Source organism: Megalobrama amblycephala, linkage group LG2, assembly GCF_018812025.1.
Source record: "Megalobrama amblycephala isolate DHTTF-2021 linkage group LG2, ASM1881202v1, whole genome shotgun sequence".
NCBI lineage: Eukaryota > Metazoa > Chordata > Actinopteri > Cypriniformes > Xenocyprididae > Megalobrama > Megalobrama amblycephala.
Window position 1 is genome coordinate 24481661 of NC_063045.1, and position 24520 is coordinate 24506180.

A 24520-nucleotide genomic window follows, 5' to 3' on the forward strand; every position below is an offset into this window, starting at 1 on the left:
TTATCTTGTTTATTTTCTAGTCTAAAGAAAGAAGGGATAATTTATTTAGAGCTGGTATCGATGTGTGAACTTTACGATCTGGAAAGGCTCCTGTAAGTCCATGTCATAATCTTAAATGACTCCAGCACTTCTCTGGAGAGGTGTTAATCCCCCCAAAAGATTCAGTTGCACAAATTCAGATTTGAGAGGATCTGAGGGCCTCCCGTTGTTCCAGTTGTTTCTTGACTGCTAATACATGACCTTGGTCTGTATTTGAAACACCAGAACACCTGGAATGTACCTCATGAAAGAACCTCTGAGGTTAAAGAACTACAAAATCCCCTTATCACGACCTGTACCTTTGAGAAACATTGTTGTTTCCTCTTTCACCACTATTACAACTTTTCCTTGGGGCTTTGCCACTTATGTCAGCTCTTGGCTTGGAGGGTGTGTGCTCAGTGAGAGTGGTATCAGGCTTGCAGAGATATTTTGATTGATAGTATTGCATGCTAAATTTAGCAAGCATGTGAGCTCATTAATCAGTCCACTCAAACAGGGACAGGGAGTTCACAGTTTCTGTACCCATGTCTGGCTAGGAAGAATGTTTCTGAGCTAGACAAAACCCATTTCAGCTCCTTGAGATTTTGCAAAACAAAAACGTTAAATTTCAAATGTGCCTTTTGTTAAAATAATGACCCATGTAACCATTTTTGGTTGCTGTAATTTTCTGGGAATTTTTGTTTTTAGAAAGTTCCTAGAATAGAGTGTGGTGTGTTTGTTTATGCCTAGTTTTTACTGTGTACATTTAATTGACAAACTGTTATGTGTGTCCACAGTACCTCAGGAGAAAAGCTTGATAATAAGTCTGCTCCTCTGGGTGGTGCTCATGGTGGAGTGGGTCAGAACCTGCTGCTGAGTCCTGCCAGTCTTCAGCTGGCTCAGCTTCAGGCCCAGCTCACCCTTCACCGCCTCAAACTCGCCCAGACCACTAATACTGCAGCTGCAGCCACTGTCCTAAATCAGGTCCTTTCCAATGTGGCCATGTCCCAGCCTCTCTTCAACCACCTTCGGGGTTCAAGTATGGCCCAGGCCCACAGCGGGGCCTTTCCGCCTCCACCCATAGCCTTCCCACCTCCAAATACTGCCCTAGGACAACTGGTTGGTGGTGGCTTTACCCAACATCCCACTGGGATCAGGCCCACCGCCTACAGTGGGGTGTCCAACCAGAAAGCTAGTCAGCACAATGATTTTGGCAAGAAGGCCGGAACATATTCGACAGATACGGACCGTCGCTTGCAATTTGGATATCTGGGAGGTACTTCAGTAGTTGCTAGCAAACCATGTGATGGAGGACAGTATGGTGGAGTAACTACACAACCCAGAAACAATGTCCACAGCAATTTTCAAAGAGACTTCTACTCCTCAGAAACCCCAGTACAACAAACTGGTTTCATGGGAGGAAGCAATGATCAGAATCTGGGATCTGTTTCTTCATCAGCCAATAAGGAGCAATGGAAAGGTCCGAACAACTTAGGAAAGTTGGATATGGGTACAGGAACAGGTTCTGGTGGTTGGGTACCACCCGGACCAGGGTTTGTGGGTCAGAGGGCAGAGTTGTATAACCCTGAGGAACCCACAGCAGATCCTAAGTTCAACTCTACATGTGGCCCAGGGACTGGCCCACCCATCGGGCAGCAAGGGGGATTTCAACAGCAGCCACAGGTTTCCCAGGGGGAAGAAGGGGTGACCTTGTCATTACAACCTCACCAGTTCAATGATTATCATGGGACAACACCTTCACACCTACCCCATCAGTGCACCATTTGTGAGAAGAAGGTTTACAACTTGAAGGTGAGTACATCAGACTTGTTGGTTGAGATTAAAGGAAATTTAGACCAACTTCAAAGATGAATTAGCATTTGCACTATAAATTCAACAAGGTCACATTTGTTTATGACTTCTCTGAATGTTGGTTGTATGAGAAACCATTTCCTATATTCAGCACTGGGATTGGATCATAAACTGTTTATACTTGTATTTAATGCAGAATACTTGTGATCGGATCACAAAGACAGATCTTACTAGGTGTAAACAGAATAATAGGTGTTAATCTAAATACCAGTTGTAAACAGAATCAAATATTTGTAAGAAGACAAACATCACAAGAATTTGCTACATGTGCCAAATTTATGCTAAGCTTTGAGTTCTGCTTCTGAACTCTGTACCATGCCTACAGACGTCTATCCAGATGTCTCAGCTGCAGCATCCGGGGGCCGGTTGCTAGTCTTGCAAGTTAGTCATTAATTTTTTTTTCTTTAAGACTGTTCATAACTTTTTAAATCAGTTACATAAAAACTTATATTGGTCTAATTTAATACCAAAAAGTAAGACTCATTACCCCTAACTAACTGTTAGTTGGTCATACTAGTTCTTTAGACACAAACTTAACATAATGGCTATGTTTATGCAACTGGCCCCAGCATCCAGAATTGAGATCCAATTGGTAACGAAACTAGCAACTGTTTTTTCCCCAATTATTTCTGCAGAACTGAGAGGGTTTTCAAGATACTTGACTATAATGGGCTCATTTGTTACACTAGGGTGTAAATGCTTTGGTGGCAGCTGGCATGTGTCGAGTGGAGGCAGGTTTAGAAGGAGCGAGGACGCAGTTGTTCTGTAGAGGTTCGCTGAAATCACATTCGTTCTCAACTCTTGCTCGCCCTTTCTCTGCTGTGAACTACTAGCTCTGTAATTGGCCCAGGTTGTGGCTACGCCAGGGGAATGTTTCACTCTCATAGAGAAGGATCGTAGTGAAGTCAATCTGACAGGCGTGTCGTGTGTGTGTGTGCGCTGTTTTCAGGACTGGGACCAGCATGTGAAGGGCAAGTTACATCTGCAGAACTGTTCGCTATACACTGAAAGGTGAGTACAGAAGAAAATACCATTTGTATCATGTTACAACCTTCATCAATTGATGTACAGTGCTGTTTTAAGTGTCTATCATAGTGATAAACAACCAACTCTGATGCATGGGCGGCTAATCGTTGCTAACCTGGTGTAGAAGCAAGATATTTTTAAATAGCTTGTTCGTATGTGATCTATTTTGATCCTTGTTATGTACCGGTCATCGCCTGTGATACTCTTGTTAAGCATTTTATGAGTACAACCAATCTCCGTATTAAACACAGAATTATTTTATAAAGAGTCTTCTTCCATTTCAAGAGAGGAACTGAATTTGAGCTGTGTCATAAGATATAGTCAGGCCAGATGCACTGGGATTTAGGATCTAAATGCAGTGCTGTCCCCCTCACAGCCCGACGCTCGAAGCAGTGCACTTTCCAGTGTCGTCCGAAGGATGTCTGAACATGGCATTGAGTAACACTATGGCATACACATCAGCTGCCAGTCAAGGTAAGTCAAATCTCCTGATTTGTCCCTCAACGTAAGTGCTGAAAATTTGTGAGACTGAAAGCTCTGGGACGTGATTTTAGAGAGGACTCTATTTTTAGGTCTGTCAGCGGTGGGAGAGTGGACTGTCTACAGACTGGCACACTTAATGTAGTAACACCACAATTTTTGTTTTTGTCAGAAAAAAATGAAAAAATACAACAACTTTTCACTTATCATTTTTTGTTAAAAAAACATAACATGAAAAATAATGTTTGTGCACTCCATAACGTTAACAAATTTGACACATATAGAACTTTTTGGAAAATGGACTAAAAAGTATTGATAAATCATCTTGTACTTATCACAATTTTGTCCAATATGCTGGTCGTCTAGCCATTAACTAGCATTAGCAAGAACAAAAACATGGTTATTCTGTCTGTTTCAAATGGACTTTTGAATTTTTTTTTACAAAAATAATTTGGTTTGTATATAAACTAAAGGAAAAATATTCCCTGCCCCAATTTTCTGTTTCAAAATATACAAAAATGCTTTAGTCAAACTATTTCTTGGGGTCTAACATTTTAGTGGGTACTCAAGTAAGATGATGTGAACAATTTTCAGCATGGTTGTTAAAATCAGATGTATACCTCAAAATGTATTATTTATAGATATATTAGGATATCTGAAATGTTGTGTCCTGTTTTCTACAGATGTTTCAACTGGAAGTGCTTCATATTTGCCTGCCACAGCCATGAAGTCATTTCCTCTCTCAGGGCCAGGATTTACTTCAGGGGCAAAGGTTAGTAATGAGGAAAACCAATTAAACAGATAAGGATTAAAGAAATAAAATATGCTGTCATATTTTGTAAAAAATGAAAATTTACATGATATTTAGTGTTGACTAGTGTGGATTTGTAATACTGATTTCTAATAATACTCACCCAGCTCTTTTTGATGAGGTCTTTAATTCTGAATGTTTGTTGGCTTATCTCATAGCATTGTTCTTTTAGCTCACAGGGTTTGTAAAGAAGCCAAGAGTGTTGAGATACAGAGCATGCTATATTTTGGTCACACTATTTCACTGACTGACAGATTACTTAGAGCTTATTATCACAGTCTAATGGTTATTATTCAAAGGACAACTGAGCCATCTTCACAGCTAGAGCTTTTTGAGAACAGGTGGAAGCGATCAGTATTGTACAGTTCAGTCATTGCTTTCAAGTAAAGAGTTTAATGTGTAAGTGTGGTTCAGTAGCATAGATAGGAGTTGTGAATATACTGCACTGCAAACGTTCAAGCACAACTCTATTTTGTTTCAGCAAAATGAACAGAGGCCGATCACATTTTGCTCTGTTGTTGTAATAAGGTGGGAATGCACCCGGCTAGACAGATCTGGTTCCATGTAAAAGCTGAACACTTGTTTTTGTTGTCCAGGGACTTTATTTAGCTGTGTGATCAGGCTCCAAAATTAACTTTTTGCCAGACCTGCCAGTGCTGAGAGATTAAAAAAAAATCTACCACCCATAATACAAAACAAAGTTTAACGGTCACAAAGAATACATAAAGTATTATTTCATAAACAGTAATGTACATTATCACAAACAAATTACATAACATTTTTCCTTGCATATATGCAAAAAGCCATTCTATTAATTGTGTACACTAAAAAATGCATTGTTAAAAACAACCCAAGTTGTGCTGAAAATGGACAAACCTTGCGATTGGGTTGTTTTAACCCAGCAGTTGGGTTAAATGTTTGCCCAACCTGCTGAGTAGTTTTATTTAACTCAACTATTGTTGAAAAATTGCTGTATTGCTTGCTTAAAATGAACCCAAAGTATGTTGGAAATGAACATTTATTAATATGTTTAATGAATAATAATGAAACAATAAACATTAAATAAATTGTTTAATAATAAATGTTCACCTTTTGATTATTATTGTTGCCTCTAGTAATTATTTTAACATTTTAATCATTGTTTCATTTTTAATTTCCAACCTATTTTGGGATCATTTTAAGCCAGCCATTTAGTATTTTCTCAACAATAGTTGAGTTAAATAAAACTACCCAGCATTTTGGGTAAACATTTAACCCAACCACTGGGTTTGTCCATTTTCAACCCAACTTGGGTTGTTTTTAACCCAGCATTTTTTAGAGTGTAGCAACATATCCAGTCTATGAGTAAAATACAGCTGAGATCAGACATTATTTTATGATTTGTATTTTGGTTGCACAATGGCAAGAGCATCTCACCACTTAAATTTAGGACAAAAAGAGAAAACTATTTTTTTTGATTGGCTTTCTAGCAAAATATCTGATGGTAAATGTTTCACTGAGATTTTTTTAGTAGACGGGCTACTAATTTGAATCTCATACTGTACATCAGCATGAGTCAAAATCATGGTCAGAATGTAGTTCTTGCACTGTATTTTGTATTAGCAAATGTTACAAATGAACAGTATCTTTTTTTAGAAGTGACAGAGATAAACAGAAACGAAAAGCAAGTTGCCAAGATAGAATCACTATTATAGCATTTGCGGATAAAAAGTGTTATGACTTATGTGCCTTATAATCACAGTTTACATTATCATTAATGGTAACAGCATTTTTAATAATTACTTGGTTAATAATAAGTGTTCTTGAACTAGTGCAATGCATTATAACACATTTATGAATTAATCATGTATTTAATGTGTCTAATGCATTTTTTGAAGATGTACACTACTATTCAAAAGTTTGGGGTAGGAAGGATTTTTAACATGTTTTTGAAAGAAGTCTCACCAAGGCCGCATTTATTTGACCAAAAATACAGCAAAAAGAGTAATATTGTGAAATATTATTACGATTTAAAATAAATGTTTTCTATTTTAATATATTTAAAAGTGTAGATACATTTTTCAGGATTCTTTAATGAATAGAAGTAGTTAAAAAGAACAGTATTTATTTGTTATAGAAATATTTTGTAACCATTTGAAAGTCTTTACTGGCACTTTTGATCAATTTAAGGCAAATGTGCTGAATAAAAGTATTCATTTCTCTTTAAAAAATCTCACTCACTCCAAACTTTTGAAAGGTAGTGTAACTATTATTGGTACATATAATAGATTATTACTGTGGCTACAATTACAGACATTTTTTAATTATATATTATATTATATTATATTATATTATATTATATTATATTATATTATATTATATTATATTATAATTGAAATATATATTTCATTTATTGTTATAAGGAATTTCTTCTACATTACTCTTGTCATCGGCTTATCTTGTGACAGTCTATTTTTCATTTCTTCTCTCATGCTCATTCATTGTTTGCATGTAGCACAGTAATGCGAGTAGCGCTCAGACAGGCGGCTGTTTGCGTGTCATGAGTGTGACTGATGGATCCTCACATATGGACGGCTTGAAGCATTGTTTTGGATTAGATACTCTGACCTTGCACAAATGTCTACCACCTATAATTGAAACCATGTCATGTGCAGGATGGTACTTTATGCATTTGCACAAAGATTCTTTATGGTGGTCTTTTTAGCCAAGTTATTTATGATTTAGTCCACTGGAGAGGTGAAAGCATAGGCTAATGTTAGCTCCTATAAAACCCACCTGTTATAACGCTGCTGTACGTTGGCGACTTTTAGTTTTCAGCTTATCGTGTGAAAGGATCCGTTTTCAGTTTTAAAAAATCAGTACAAAAAGAAAGGATTTCGTATTTTCAGTATCAACAGATCAAACTGTCTGGCCAAGTAATCAAGATGTGTGTGCTGTTCCAGGATTCTTTGTAGGCTCTGAGGCTGGGAATTCAATTTCAGCCCAAAGAATCGTAACCTGATCCTTGGGGATAAAGGCTTCCTGACGGGAGGAATGCCAGGAGATCTATGAAATCCAGAAAGTGCATGCTATAGGTTTCAGATTAACCTGTTTCAGGGCTTGTGTAAAGCAGTTTAAACCCTCTTAGACAAGCAAACAGATGTGAATGCATTTGTAGCATGATATGGTGGCAGTCATCACTAGATCTCCAAAGAGATTGTCTTTCGTTTTCCTAATTTATGATGTGCTCATGACAAATCTCATTGTGTCAATGTCTCAGTTGACATTCATATTATGCACCACATATTCCACTGCAATCTGTTACAGTTACGTCGAAAGATGTAATCAGATCATCAATATATTTTTATAACAAACCAGTGAGAGATCTTGGCATAGGCAAGAATGTTTTTCAAACCACTGTGATGACAACGAAAAATATTTTTGTTTCGTGGAAATTCATTGCCATTTTACACATTATAAAAATTACATATTGCAACATCAATCAGGTTTCTCTCTTTAATGGAAATATGCCAGTTTATTTTGTTGGCATACAGAAGACATTTACTTTTTGTTAACATTAAATTTTATCATGTTGAAGCTAAACTCTGCAGGACAGCGGCCCTCCAGAGTTTGGAGACCCCTGCTATAGATCCTTAGATCTATATCTAAGACAGATGGCTCTTTAACTGCTGTAATAGTATAAAACTCTCTTGATATTTTAATAACAATCACAGAAGAATAACATAAAGCATATTTCATTACCTTTTGGAACTTGGAATGGATCAATTTGAACTGATCGTCACTGTCATCGTCAGAGCTCATTTCCCCCAAACATTCAGCTTCTGGCTCATATTCGCTCTCAACCCTATTCTCAAAACTATCATTTTCATCATCTTCAAAATCAATATTTTGATCGCTGACAGCTTCTTCACCAGATACACCAGTGTCACACATTTTATTGCATATTGTACTTGCTCTGCAGTAAATCTGCAAAGCCATTTCAAGTTTTGCTTTGATATTTGTGTATTCTTTTGTTTTATGCCTGCTGTAATTATGAGTGAAAATTCATGTCATCATTGTGTATCAGACATTGCCACCTTGAGGAATAAAGGTGAATTGCACTTATTCAGTCATCAAAAATTCAATTACTGTTGAGCAGAAAACAAAAATATACTTACACTATTGACATCTGGGGTCACTTTCGACCCTATACACTCTCTACAAAAACATCTATTATAAAACAGACATTCTTTTTTATAATTATATTATATTGTTTATAATGATTAGACGCATCCAAGCTTTATAATGGCAGTGAATAGGACTAACGAGTATGAAGCTCAAGAAAGTGCATCCATCCATTATAAACGTACTCCACACGGCTCCGGGGGCTTAATAAAGGCCTTCTGAAGTGAAGGGATGCGTTTGTGAAAGAAAAATATCAAGTTATAAAGTTATAAAGTAAAAGTCATAAAAAAGTTATAAAGTAAAATATCTAGCTTCTGCCAGACCGCCTTCCTCCGCCAGACTGCGGCATCAGTTAAGCTTTTTTCGTAAGTTAAATACGGAAGGCAGTCTAACCTTTTTGTAAAGTGTTACAAAAGCATTTTTTAAACAGAAAATATAAAATTAAAAATACTAATAAAATCTATAATAGTGTCTCGATACTAAAATAAAACTGCAACTTAATATGCGGAGACAACTTTAAACCATAATTTCATGTTAAAATGTGGCTTTGTAGCCACTGTTTATGCTGCGATGCTTTCAAAACATTGCTTGATTTATTTGAGATTACCGACCAGCCTAGCATCCTTGCTAGCCAATCAGCAGCAGCCACAACCCCTCGGGGTTTCACTGCAATGCCAGTTATGTTTGACCAAGCATTTCAACATAATCACCTTGATCATTGCCAGAACCTCGATCTTTCACTGACCACAATGAGCTGAATGAACTCCAATACACTGGTGTTGCATTTTACTATCCCGGCACATACAAGCCATTTAGAGTTACATTCTGATTTATATAGCATATAGCAGAGGCATAAACAGCCTGTTTGGGGGTCTATTTTGGTATGTGTTTATGGAGATAGACCTAATATGAACTTTTTGACATATTTGGGCAAAGGGAAAGTCTGGCTGGAAGCCATTCATAGAATTATCACAAGCTCTGCTGTTAGATTCGGTCAGCAACCAGCTGCAGACAAACCCAGAAATCAACCATGTCGAGATTAACATTGATTTAAGGCTTTGAATTCACAAGTGGTTGTCACATTCAGGGCCTTTTTGGCTCTGCTTTGAGATCCGGTCTGAGTATGATGGTTGAATCATTTATAGGGACAACAGGAACTTCACAAGTTTCACTACTTTCATTCTCACGATCAGCAGTCATGATAATTAATCGGTGCTCATGCACTCTGCAGATCTCTATGGTACTTCCTATGGTGTGTACATTGCAGTGTAAACACTGACCCTGGTCTCTGACCTAACACTGATGTGGGCCGAGCGCCCCTCACACTTGCTGCTGTCAATCAAACACCCCGTACACATCCCACCGCACTATAGCTTATATTACTGTCATAAAATGAAAACTAATAATGCAACCCGAATTCTGGAAATGTTGGGACGTTTTTTAAATTTGAATAAAATGAAAACTAAAAGACTTTCAAATCACATGAGCCAATATTTTTTTCACAATAGAACATACATAACATAACAAATGTTTAAACTGAGAAATTTTACAATTTTATGCACAAAATGAGCTCATTTCAAATTTGATGCCTGCTACAGGTCTCAAAATAGTTGGGACGGGGGCATGTTTACCATGGTGTAGCATCTCCTCTTCTTTTCAAAACAGTTTGAAGACGTCTGGGCATCGAGGTTTTGAGTTTCTGGAGTTTTGGTGTTAGAATTTGGTCCCATTCTTGCCTGATATAGGTTTCCAGCTGCTGAAGAGTTCATGGTCGTCTTTCGTTTAATGATGTGCCAAATGTTCTCTATAGGTGAAAGATCTGGACTGCAGGCAGGCCAATTCAGCACCCATGCTGTTGTAATAGCTGCCGTATGTGGTTTTGCATTGTCCTGCAGAAACACACAAGGCCTTCCCTGAAATAGACGTCATCTGGAGGGGAGCATATGTTGCTCTAAAACCTTTATATACCTTTCAGCATTCATAGTACCTTCCATGCAACATGCAAGCTGCCCATACCGTATGCACATATGCACCTCCATACCATCAGAGATGCTGGCTTTTGAACTGAACGCTGATAACACGGTGGAAGGTCTCTAAATGTTTCGTTAGCATGTTGCTAATGTACTGTTAAATGTGGTTAAAGTTACCATCGTTTATTATTGTATTCACACTTTTCCATGAGCCTTGGCCCACAGGACACGATGGCGCTTCTGGACCATGTTCACATATAGCTTCCTTTTTGCATGATAGAGCTTTAGTTGGCATCTGCAGATGGCACGGCAGATTGTGTTTACCGACAGTGGTTTCTTGAGCCAGCCATTTGTTGCCCACGTGCCAACTTTTTTGAGACCTGTAGCAGGCATCAAATTTGAAATGAGCTCATTTAGTGGATAAAAAAGTAAAATTTATCCCTTTAAACATTTGTTATGTTATCTATGTTCTATTGTGAATAAAATATTGGCTCATGTGATTTGAAAGTCTTTTAGTTTTTATTTTATTCAAATTTAAAAAACGTCCCAACATTTCCGGAATTCGGGTTGTAATAATAATTTGACATTTTTAATTAATTTTTACATTTTAATTTAATGCATTTTTAGAGTATTCAGAATGTGCTATACATACAAAGATAATGTGATAATTAAAATTTTTATTTTATTGTTTGTAGAATGTAGATTATTTATGTAGTTTATTTCAAGGTAAAATTTATGCTACTGTAAAAATTTGCCATCAGTACGTTTTTTTTAATACTGTAAAAAAAAATTCCACAAAAATATTAAGCAGCACAACTGTTTTGATAATAGTAAATGTTTATTGAGTAGCAAAACAGCATATTATAATGATTTCTGAAGGATCATGTGACATTGAAGACTGGAGTAATGATGCTGAAAATTCAGCTTTGATCACAGAAATAAATTACATTTTAAAATATATTCAAATAGAAAACAGTTATATTAAATTGTAATAATATTTCACAATATTAGAGTTTTACTGTATTTTTTACATTCTAGAGTCTTTAAATTATGGTATAATAATATGGTATAATAAAATTGTATGTTTACATTTTAGAGGCTTTCTGTAGTTATTTAATATATGAAACAAATGTAATATTGATTTACATTTCTATTGTTTTAACCAATTTTATTATTTTTTTAAAATGTATTTATATTTTATAATATGGATTAATTAGCTAAATTATTATTATTTTATTTTTAGAGAATGCTATTTCATTTCAAAGAAGAAATTAAAACATGGGGTAATTTTATTTATTATATCCCACGTTAATATCTCTCAAGTTTTCGCTTATGCTTTTAAATCATAAATTACAACCTAAAATAATGTAGTATGTTAATGTACATGAGGACCCTCAGCTGCTACATAAGGGTTAGAGGTCAGTGTTGTATTTTAGCATCAGTAGGGGGCATTAGTACAGGGCCAGATGGATTTTTAATAAACTGTTTCAGGTATAAAAAGATCATACATTAACTCAACTGCTTGCCACAAATATCTTATATGTTCACATATATTTCATTGATACTATATTCAAATTCTCTTAAACATTTCCCACCATTGTTGATCAGATGTAAACAATTTGCAAGAAAAGAAAATGTGTGATATAGAATATGTAATAGTCTCAGGACTGTATGTTTCATTGTGTCCCGTTCACTCACAGTTTCTTCAGCGTAAGGCGTGTCCTGGGCGTGTCGTCCATATCTGTAACCTCCCAGAGGGCAGCTGCACGGAGAATGATGTCATCAACTTGGGGCTACCCTTCGGCAAAGTGACCAACTACATCCTCATGCGCTCGACGCATCAGGTATAATTCAGCCTTAGATCTCATGTGAGTGACAGGTTGATCTCTCCAGTAAACACATCATCAGAGAAGAGAAGAGATGTCACTGCAAAAGGGAGGGGAAGTTTTTGTCATTCAAGGTAAATCATTAAAGGTGCCCTAGAATTAAAAATTTAATTTACCTTGGCATAGTTGAATAACAAGAGTTCAGTGGAAAAGACATACATTGAGTTTCAAACTCCATTGCTTCCTCCTTCTTGTGTAAATCTCATTTGTTTAAAAGACCTCCAAAAAACAGGCGAATCTCAACATAACACCGACTGTTACGTAACAGTCGGGATCATTAATATATACGCCCCCAATATTTGCATATGCCAGCTCATGTTCAAGCATTAGACAAGGGCAGCCAGTATTAACGTCTGGATCTGTGCACAGCTGAATCATCAGACTAGGTAAGCAAGCAAGAACAATAGTGAAAAATGGCAGAAGGAGCGATAATAATTGACATGATCCATGATATCATGATATTTTTAGTGATATTTGTAAATTGTCTTTCTAAATGTTTTGTTAGCATGTTGCTAATGTACTGTTAAATGTGGTTAAAGTTACCATCGTTTCTTACTGTATTCACGGAGACAAGAGCCGTCGTTATTTTCATTTTTAAACACTTGCAGTCTGTATAATTCATAAACATTCATTCATTTCATTCTTTATAAATCTCTCCAACAGTGTGTAATGTTAGCTTTAGCCCGTTAGCCACGGAGCCACAGGGAGCGTGCGATTTAAAGGGGCCGCAGCCTGAATCTGTGCATAGTTAATGATGCCCCAAAATAGGCAGTTAAAAAAATTAATTAAAAAAATCTATGGGGTATTTTGAGCTGAAACTTCACAGACACATTCAGGGGACACCTTAGACTTATATTACATCCTGTAAAAACTGGTTCTAGGGCACCTTTAAAATAAATAATGCAATATTCCATAAAAAAAAAAGAAAAAAAAAAAAGAAATGTCCATTTTGATTTCATTGTGACTTTAAATTTTTGCAAGCTGTGATACATTTTGTCGTAAATAGTGCCAGGCTGGAGGAGTACTGCAGAATTAGATTTAGGCAAGCACTTTATGTACTTTTATCTTCACACATTTAAATCCTGACACCAATGATATCTCCATCACCTCGAATCGTTAGTCACATTTGATTGACTTTTTGATTGGTGCTGTTAGTACCAACTGGATCACATTCTGGGTCCAGTGCCAAGTTTGACATGTGCCTAAAATTCCTGGCATTGAATTGATCTTGTAAATGTCTAGGGGATTTATTAAGCAATTAAAAAGTATATTTTAAAAGATCTGTTTGGAATACATTTGACACATTTTATGTTTCATGCATGCTTTCTGTCAGGCTTTTCTTGAAATGGCATACGTGGAGGCGGCACAGGCTATGGTGCAATACTACCAGCTGCAGCCGGCCACAATCAATGGACAGAAACTCCTGATCCGCATGTCCAAGAGATACAAGGAGCTGCAGCTGAAGGTATGTGTCATCTTGGCTCATCATAATCATATGACTTGAACAAATCCAACTCGGAGTGTTTTGCTTTCTGATCCAGAAACCAGGTAAAGATGTTGATTCTATAATCCAAGACATCAATTCTCAGAGAGAGCGAGATGAGATGCAGGAGACTGACAGGTGAGAATGACATCAGGAGACTTTTTTGGGTCATTTTCTAGGTTTGGAACTATTAATTTATTCAAAAATACATTGAAATGCATTTCATATACACAGTGATGTGAATACACCTTTTCTATTAAGAGCATGGTTTTAATTTCTAATTAATTAAAATTCAACATTCAAAAATAACTACGACTGTCCTATTATCATAATGAAGAAAAAAATAATGAAATTCTTGGAAAGTAGTTAATAATCTTATTATTATATACATATATAAAAAAAAAAAATACAGCTTCACTGCTTGTTAAAATTTGAAAAACTTTTGTCCTCCAAATCCAAGTCATGTGGTGCAACCAACATGCAGAAAAGAAAAACGTTAAAAACGAAATTACATCATAGAGAGGACCCCTGCAGACCCTTGAATGTTTAATAATATACTAAAGAATTTTTAACTAAATTTTAATTTGCTATTTTAGATCATTTTTAGAGTATTTAGATTGTGATATAGATTAATTCACTAAAATGGCATTTTTAAATTTGATATTTTACAAAAAAAATTTATTATGGAATAAATATAATATTGAATATTTAAACTTGTTATTACTGTAGAATTTTATTCATTATTACATTTTGTCTAAAAGGGTGGTATTTTATATGTTGATTTTGATTAATTATTGAAAAATGAAGTCAATTAAAATATCTACTTTGATCTTTTTTTAATGACAAGGCAAAGTTGCTTCAGACTGTAAAATTTAATGTGGTTTATTTCAGAATATTTAATGATATTAATAAATTAACAATTTATGACACTGGTAAAAAATACACTTTACCTTAAAATATATTGATTTTTTTTTTTTGGCAACACTTTAGTTTAGGGTCCAATTCTCACTATTAACTAATTGCTAATTACCATGCATATTATTATGATATTGGCTGTTTATTAGTACTTATAAAGCACATATTAATGTGTTCTGCATTCTGCATGACCATATTCTACATCCTTAAACCTACCCCTAAACAACTACCTTACTAAATAATCAGTAATTAGGAGTTTATTGAGGCAAATGTTGTATAAATTGAGGCAAACCCAATTAAATATGGTGATTTCTGAACCAAGGACATTTACTAGTTTAGTGGACAGAACATAATTGAAATCTCATTTGTTATTATCTATGAATTAAAAAACGGGGACAGTACAAGTTTTTAATTGTTGTGGGTTCTGTTTACTTCTTGTAATTAATAATTATCAAAATGACTATAACTGGTTTAAAGACAATGGGGGTTATTATGTGCAACAAACTTCTGTTTTCTGTAAAACCGGTTCTTCATCACTTCTGGTTAAGGACTTTTGTATGTGCTTCGTTACGATACCTTTAAAGGAGTGAGCAAAACCGATGTCCGTCGCATATACAGACAGACTGATATCTAAAAGTTTTTATTTTTCTTCTTCTCACTAACATTATAATGGATAAAACGGCAACAATTAAGATTACTTGCTACTTTTGGTTAGCAGATAACATTAAAAGTCCATAGGTTTCACCGTCAGATCAAACTGCTGTTAACACTTTCTCCAACAAGTGGATGAGACCTGTTTTCCTGTTTGTTCATGTGACGTTCGACATTACAGTAAAAAGTAAATGTATTTAACAAATATTTTAACATTTTCTAATTGTATTTCATATTTTCATTTTCACAAACAAAATATATAAGCTACTGTAGGTGACCAGATTTCTGAAATGGAAACCGGGGACATTTCCTATTTGAGTGGCCAAAAAATCATAGAAATCTAATTTGTTATTATATATTAATTGAAAAACGGGACAATACATTTTTGAATGTTTTTGTTTTTTAATTGCTGTGGGTTCCTTATATTATTACATAAATAATTATTATGATTTAGTTTTATTATTAAAATTTTTGGTCTGGTTTTAATAGCCTACAATTCACCAAAAAACTATTACACTATTAATAGTAACCATTGCAAAAGCAGTTCAAAACAATGTTATAACAAAAGTATGACTTTACAAAAGTACATTGCATTACAAAAATAAAACAACATAAATATGAGATAAGATCAATAAAATGGCATTTAACAAATATTTTTTAACATTCATTATTTAATTTTATATTTTCATTTTCACAAGCTGTTTATACTGTATACAGAAATTACAATTTTTTAACGTTGAAGTTAAAAACTTAAGTTAAAACTTTTTCAAAAATGAAAATAATGTCATTTATTACTCACCCTCATGCCGTTCCACACCCGTTCAGAGCGCCAAAGTCACGTGATTTCAGCGGTTTGATCATGATTGACACGCTGATTCATAACGTCCGAAGCTTCCTGAAGCATTGTTTTGAAATCGGCCATCACTTAATAAGTCGTTATTTTGTTTTTTTGGCGCACCAAAAATATTCTCGTCGCTTTATAATATTAATATTGAACCACTGAACCAAATATCTTAATTTGTGTTCTGAAGATTAACGAAGGTCGGTGTGGAATGGCATGGGGGTGAGTAATAAATGACATTATTTTCATTTTTGGGTGAACTAACGTTAACCCTTTAAGTTATTTTTAATTATTATTTTGCATTTTAGACTAATTTTAGGCACAAAGTAAGTTGCAAGTGTATTATTTAATTTATTATTTTGTTTATTTATATCTGAGCGTACCTTCACCACGTGATAAGATGTGTGAAAATTGCTGCGTTGTGACTGCGGAACTTTTGTGGACGTTTAAATTTGTGCAAAACAATCTCGCACCCTGTTGAGGCCCTGTTATAAAACACATACAAACAGCATGAATAGTTAGTATGATACTACCTTGAGGCCGATAACGATGTTTATTTTGATATTTGACGATAATGGCGCTCTGCTCTGGTCAAGGTTACGTTCTTCATGAACAGCGGCGCGCGCGCGACCAAGTGTAGCTGCACAGCTCCCTCTGTTGGTGAAAATAATCACTACACGACTGCTCCGATAACCAACAGGCAGCTGTATGTTGGTCGTGTTTTCTTTGCAATATATTTGCGGGTTGTTTTAAACGAGCTGTAAAACGGGGACATTTCCGGGGACAGCTCCAGTCGGGGACAGAACATCAAAAACCGGGACTGGTCACCAGTAATCAGAACTTTTTTATCTTTTCAAGTGTGCTTTTGGAAAGGAACTTTACTATCTCTAACTGGGCTTATTATTTTGAATTTTATACTCAAATGTAATCAATGAAAGTGTAATTGTTCAGTTGATTATCTCCAACTATTAAAAAAACTGATTACCTCTAATGTGGTATAGAAAGATGTGTGTGTGTGTGTGTGTGTGTGTGTGTGTGTGTGTGTGTGTGTGTGTGTGTGAAATTACTGTTGTGATGAGCAGTTTTGCGAACTTGTAAAATTGTGTACAAAATCCAGACCCTGTTATATAGCACATACAAACAGCCTTACTTTAACATTACTAGCTAGTATGTAAGTACCTTCAAAATGATAACTGTGTGTGTCTCTTTTTGGCAAGTGATGACTGCTCTCCATAGATATGCACGTAGTGCGGCCAAGAAATCAATTTAGCTTGCAGCCCCCTCTGTTGGTGAAAATAATCACTACACGATTGCTGGTAACCAGCAGACTCTGATGGCTGGGCTTTTCCCTGTGTGTAAAACACGGTCATTTCCGGGGACAGGACACCATAACCCGTAATTGTCCCCAGAAAGCGGGAATGTCTGGTCACCCTAATATAAAACCAAGAAAGTGTACATTTAAAAAAAAAAAAAAAAAAAATTTAAAATATTTTAAGATTTTTCTTTTTCTTTATCATTGTCTCAAAATGTCTGCTGGTTTGTGTAGGTACCTACCAGAACGTGCAAGATCTCGTAGCCCCATCAGTCGTTCTCTGAGTCCGCGCTCTCACAGTCCGAGCTTCACTTCATGCAGTTCTGCTCACAGTCCACTGGGGCCTTCCTGTCGGCCTGACTGGAGCAACGGCATGGGGCCCCGCCGGGCCTCTTGGGACTGGACGTCCCATTCCCGTGGTGATGAGGACCCCAATGAGAGAGACGATTGGAGGAATGATGAAGAGGAGAGAGCCAACGGATGGCTGTCCGAGCGCAGGAAATTGTACTTTAAAACCGGGGACCGGATCAGCCCTCGTATGGGGCCCGGGGACGAGCGGGGCAGGGACTGGTACCCTCGCGGAAGTCCTCAGGGTTCCTCCTTCTCCTCCTACCACTCTATAGATGACTTTTACAAGAAAGACTCACTTTACAAGACTGATAAACTGAGCAGGCCGCAACATCCGAGACATGAAGGGAAAACTAAGAGAAGGGAAGGTGGCGACTATCACAGGCCACGACACTCAGAGTCAGACGTGGCGGACGATACAAGCTCCAACCGGATAGCTGAAGACAGAGGACGCAGCAAGAGGTCGAGCCGGAAACAAGATAAGGACGAGAAAGAGTCCGAAAATCAGGCATGTCCTACACATTTCACATCTTCATTAGGGTTTATTTCACGACCAACTGTAATATAATTCAGCTGTTTATAATGTTTCAACTGAATGACATATTTTTAGAGTTAAGAATATTAAATGTTAAATATTTAAAATAATCATTATATCATATATTTTATAATATATGTGACCCTGGACCACAAAACCAGTCATAAGTCGCATTTGTAGCAATAGCCAACAATACATTATATGGGTCAAAATAATCGATTTTTCTTTTATGCCAGAAATTATTAGGATATTAAGTAAAGATCATGTTCCATGAAGATATTTTGTAAATTTCCTACCATAAGTATATCAAAAATGTATTTTTGTGAGTGGATATGCATTACTAAGGACTTCATTTGGACAACTTTAAAGGCGATTTTCTCAATATTTTAATTTATCTCGGCCAAATATTGTCCTATCATAACAAACCATACAAGCTTATTTATTCAGCTTTCAGATGATATATAAATCTCAATTAAAAAAAAGAAAAGAAAAAAAAGACCCTTATGACTGGTTTTGTGGTCCAGGCAGGTCACATATCTTATTTAAAATATATAAACTTTTAAAAATATTTTATATATTTAAATATATAAATAATAATGTATATTATATTATATTTTATTATATTATATTATTAATTATCCAAATGTGTCTGTATTGACAATATTTTAATAGCACTGCTTCTTATGTTTTACAGAAGGAAGAATATAGAGCCAAAGAAAGATCAGCGTCTCCTCACAACAGCAAACCTGTAGAGTCCTTAAAGTGTGACAGAGAAGGTGACAGCGAGGTAAACACATTCATTCATTCATCTGTTGGGTCATCAATTGGTAGCTTTGTCCCGCCTCCTGCAAGACATAGGCAGTGTCCCATATTTCAATTCTTCCCTGAAATTACAATACCACAATAAATAAATTTAAATTTTGGCATTTAAAAATCCATTTGCGTAGCCATCATGTTCTAACTATGTAAAAATAAAACAAAATAACCAACCGGTTTTCTTTTGTAACATTATAAATGTCTTTACTGTCTCTTATGATCAACTTAATGCATCTTTGCTGAATGAAAGTATTAATGTCTTGCCAAGGGATTGGGAAGTGGAGATGATGGAGAGGAGGAGAGCTGGTATCCTAAATGCATGGAGGAACTGGTGACCGTAGATGAAGTCGGAGGAGAGGATGACTCTATAATTGAACCTGATCTACCTGACCTTCAAGAGGAGGACCGGAGAGTTGAGCCCGGTCAGTCAACGACAGAGAGCCCTAAACCAAATGCAAAGACCCCAACAGAAGGCGAGGACACCGTGGTGGACCCTCCTACCCTTCCACCACTGGATTTGGTCCCAGAGGAAAGCTCTGGAGGTGCTCAGTCCTGCCCCGGAGAGACGCCCCTAAAGTCATCTGCCCCAGAGCATCCCGTATCTCAACTCAACCAGTTCCCGTCCCAGGAGTTCAAGAGCGCTTTGGAGGAGTCCTGCACCGCCACTAATATGGATACACAGACCAACACAGCCACACCAGCTGGGCCTCCAAACCACAGCAGCACATGTGAGAGCGGGAAAGTGATAGACACGAGTAATGACGAGAGAAAAGCGGCAGAAATGGACAAGAAGGAACCATGTCTCAAACAGGACAGTCAAAAGAAAGGTGCCCACAACCGACGAGTTTGTCAGTAAATACATATATAAACCCAGTATTGGGGAAGGTTACTTCCTGATACTAATAACATGTAGTTCTTAGTAGATTCTCATAACTATGGTAGCCTTCCTGTAGCTCGAACAATAGATCTGAAGAACTGATCAAATGTGTACCTTGAATGCAATAAAAGTCAGTTTGGATAAAAGCATCTGCCAAATGCAGAGATGTAAATGTCATAGAAGTCTAAAAACCTGTCAATCTAAGTTCAGAATCTAAGTTTAATACTTGCTAAAAAATTTTTTAGCATTTTTGGACCTTTAGTGGCAGTTTAATTTGATTTACAGCCATAAAATAACATGTTCTTAGTCTCTTGCATGCTCGCGTCTATGATACACAACAAACCTTAAAGCATTTTTATTTCACCTGTTTTTCTATTCTAGATATTCCTGACTCATTACCGGCCCCTTCACCTCAGACGACAGACACCTCTGCCGTGTCTCCCTCTCAGGATCAGGAGAAAGCCATCGGCGAACACAGCATACCGTTAGGTACGTCCACCAGAGGCAAAAGTGTCCGCAAATGCCGTTTAGTCCAGAAGAATGTAATAGTAATAGCGACGCTAATGAACAGCTCTGGCTGTGATGTGGGCTTTCAGTGGGTAACTGAAGCCTTTAAGGCTAGCTGATGTCAGTGGAGCATTTGTCATCCTGTTGAGTGAGGTGTGAATTGCACCCTCGAGGCCTGAGCTTGTGTACTCATTACCACACAGCTAACACACTTGATTCCCTCACAGTAGAGCTGACTTTACACCCCTGCACACACTCAGACACAGAGACGTATAAGAATGTGGCTCAGAAAATGTGGCGGTTTCATATCGTTCTGATTTATGGCTGGTTTTGTTGTTTTGGCAGGTGTGGAGTTCATTGTGCCAAGGACAGGATTTTATTGCAACCTGTGTGGCTTGTTTTACACCAGCGAACAAACAGCCAAGACGTCACACTGTCGGAGTACAATTCACTACAGGAACCTACAGGTCATAAACACTAACATGCAGTCTTCCTTTCTCTTTCTTAACCTTTTGTATTCGACTTGCTAAGGCTAAAAGCTAGCTTTTTATGTATCCTAATTTAGTCATCTTAGTTATGTAATGTTATATGCAATTTTACTACTTTGTCACCATGACAATATAACACCATAAATGACTGGAAAACAATGATTTAAACATCTTTAAGCCTTGTGCTGTGTTGAAAATGTTGCCTTGGCAATAAACTGAAATAAGATTAAAGGGTTAGTTCACCCAAAAAATGAAAATTCTGTCATTAATGACTCATCCTCATGTCGTTCCACACCCGTAAGACCTTTGTTCATCTTCAGAACACAAATTAAGATATTTTTTATAAAATCCGATGGCTCAGTGAGGCTTCCATTGACAGCAAGACTAAGCTTGTCAGCAACACGTTCAATGCCAAGAAAGCTATTAAAGACATATTTTAAAAAGTTCATGTGACTACAGTGGTTCAACCTTAATGTTATGAAGTGATGAAAATACTTTTTGTGTGCCAAAAAACAAAATAACGTCTTTATTCAACAATATCTAGTGATGGGCGATTTCAAAACGCTGCTTTTCATGAAGCTTTGAAGCTTTATGAATCTTTTGTTTCGAATCAGTGGTTCGGAGCGCATATCAAACTGCCAAAGTCACGTAATTTCAGTAAACGAGACTTTGTTACGTCATAAGTGCTTCGAAATTTCAATGGTTCACCACTGGGGGCGTGACTTTTTCAGTTTGATACACGCTCCGAACCACTGACTCCAAACAAAAGATTCGTAAAGCTTTGAAGCTTCATGAAGCAGTGTTTTGAAATTGCCCTTCACTAGATATTGTTGAATAAAGTGGTTATTTTGTTTTTTTGGTGCACAAAAAGTATTCTAGTCGCTTTTAGGTTGAACCACTGTAGTCACATGAACTTTTAAATACGTCTTTAGTACCTTTCTGGGTATTGAAAGTGTTAATGTCATTGCTGGCAACGGAGGCCTCACTGAGCCATCGAATTTTATGAACAATATCTTAACCCTTAAATGCATGACTGTTTCGCCAATCATTCTTACATATTCGGGTCTTTATCGACCCGGATCTATATCTAACACTGATGGATCTCTACCTGTCGCGATAATATAAAACTCCTCTGATTTTAGAGTAACAATTACAGAAGAATAAAATAAATTGTATTTTGTTACCTTTTGGAGCTTGAAAGGGCTCAGTTTGAGCAGATGTTTTATGCCTTCATCACTGTCCTCGTCAGAGCTCATTTCCCAGTAAATTCAGTAAATAATGGGCTAGTTTTATGTTTGAGGTCATGAATATGAGCCCATTCGCGATCTCAAACGTATTCTCAAAACTATATAATTTTCAACATCTTCAAAATCAATATTTCGATCGCTAACAGCTTCACCAGATCCATCCAGTGACAGTTACAGTCATATTTCATTGCGTTCAGTACTTGCTCTGCAATAAATCGCTGAGCCATTTCATGTTTTTCTTATTATTTCGTTTTCTGTCTAAATGAGTCGTCACTTCAGCATTGTGTATCAGACATTGCCACCTTGTGGAATAAAGGTGAATTGCACTTATTCCGTCATCTAAGATTCAATTATTGTTGTGCAGAAAAAATATACATACACTCATACACACCTCGGGTCGTTTGCGACCCTATACAATTTTTACAAAAAATGAATACAAAAACAGGCATTCTTTTATAATTTTATAATTTTTTTCTTGTTATATTCTTTATAATGAATTGATGGAGGAATACCAAGAAGGTTGATGTCTAACTTTAAAAAATGAACGAGGAGGAGGGTAGTGAATGACGTCCCGGGTCACTAAAGACCCGAGGTATGCATTTCAGGGTTAATTTGTGTTCTGAAGATAAACGAAGATCTTACGGGTGTGGAAGGACATGAGGGCGAGTAAGAAATGGCAGAATTTTCATTTTTGAGTGAACTAACCCTTTCAGTACTAAAAAGCACTAAAATCATTAACTGAAAAATAAATACAAACCAAAACTAGCTAAAATTTGAACTGAAATGAAAATAAATGAAAACTAAATAACAAAAACATATTTATGCAAAATTAAAAAAAATTAAAAATAAAAGTAATAAAATGACAAAAACACACAATAAAATGACTAAAAAATTAAACCAAAATGAACATGAAAGCTAAAAATATAAAAATGAAAGCAATGTCAAAATATTAATAAAACTAAAAAAAAAAAAAGTACATACTTTTGAGTGTGTAGCAAAAGAGTAGGCAAGCTTTGGGACATACATTACTTTGTCATTATTGTATCTTTAACAAACCACTCTGTCGCTTAGTTACTTGCATCCTGTCATAGTTTACACTGCCCTGTCAATCTTCTTGTCACAGTTAAAATTCTCCACATTCAATTTAATTTAATTTCCTGCCGTTTGGGAGAGAAATGTAGCAGCACATAGATCTGCCAGTCGTGGGTCTTTCATGCGGAGACTCTCCTCATGCTTGCATAATGATGGTTAATGACCAAATGGTTAATTCCATGATGGTTAATTCACAATGCTGTTGCAGATGGAATATAATGCAGATAACACTTAATAAATATCTTTTCGTCAGATTAGATACTGATTATTAATTATAAATCTCTCACTTTTTATTTGTGTTTATAGTTCTATTGAATCCTCATCTACAGCGCAATGGGATGTGGGCAATATTAGCCGTTAGAGTGTACGCGGCTCTGCACTTCGGATTCTAACCAGAAAAATAGACCATCTGGGTATCTTTGGAATACTCATTTCAACATACTATATATTGAATACTATTTAGCACAGATGGTATGCGAATTGGGACACAACAAGAGTTTCCAGACGTACATGAGATTAGCTAAACTACAGGCTAACTAACTACATGGAAGCTGCTGAAACAACTCGAATCAGTGAATCAGTAAATTGTTTCTTAGAATGAATCAAGAGTGGACTGAGAGGACCAATCAGCTGAGCATATTTGACTGTTGCTAGCTTGGCAGTAAAGATGCACTCAAACAATGTGAAACTCAAACAGCGATGTAGCATTTGGCCATGCTACACTGCTACTTGTTGGAAATAGTACCTTGTTACTGAAAAAACTACACTTACTTAGTTACTCACCACCACTGGTGACGGCAATGTAAGACTGACTGATCTAAGGAGTCCGGTCCTCAGGGTGGGATAGAGTTTCTCATTATATCCCTTCAGAAACACACACATACAGACAGACGAACACACTTTCCAGCACAACATAGTTGAGGCGGCAAGGAGCTGGACATTCCCCGTCATCACAGTCAGGCCACAACCAGTTGTCATGTCTCTCAGACTAGAGTGGTCGGCCAAAGAGCGTCACCTCATACTTCACTTCTCCACCTTGAGGTCTGCCAGCTGTGTTGAGTTTACCAGAGCTACAGCGAGAAGGTGACAGCTGAATTTAACACCAGAAGAGCAAGACAGGTGAAACCAAGACAGACAGACAGAGAGAGAGCGAGAGAGAGACTGTAAACACTACAGGAAAC

At 36.5% G+C, this 24520-nt stretch overlaps 1 protein-coding gene across 3 annotated transcripts in view; it reads left to right on the forward strand.

The window, feature by feature from the left end:
- Window positions 1-24520, forward strand: part of rbm20 (RNA binding motif protein 20) — a 92567-nt gene that overhangs the window by 65005 nt on the left and 3042 nt on the right. For all 3 annotated transcript variants that reach the window (XM_048167525.1, XM_048167509.1, XM_048167518.1), the window contains exons 2-13: window positions 816-1830; window positions 2840-2901; window positions 3293-3390; window positions 4080-4168; window positions 12042-12185; window positions 13561-13692; window positions 13769-13848; window positions 17664-18285; window positions 19007-19099; window positions 19397-19955; window positions 20387-20494; window positions 20858-20979. In XM_048167525.1, coding sequence (XP_048023482.1) covers window positions 1021-1830; window positions 2840-2901; window positions 3293-3390; window positions 4080-4168; window positions 12042-12185; window positions 13561-13692; window positions 13769-13848; window positions 17664-18285; window positions 19007-19099; window positions 19397-19955; window positions 20387-20494; window positions 20858-20979 — 2919 coding nt within the window. In that variant the 5' untranslated portion in view covers window positions 816-1020. The remainder of the gene's footprint in view (window positions 1-815; window positions 1831-2839; window positions 2902-3292; window positions 3391-4079; window positions 4169-12041; window positions 12186-13560; window positions 13693-13768; window positions 13849-17663; window positions 18286-19006; window positions 19100-19396; window positions 19956-20386; window positions 20495-20857; window positions 20980-24520) is intronic.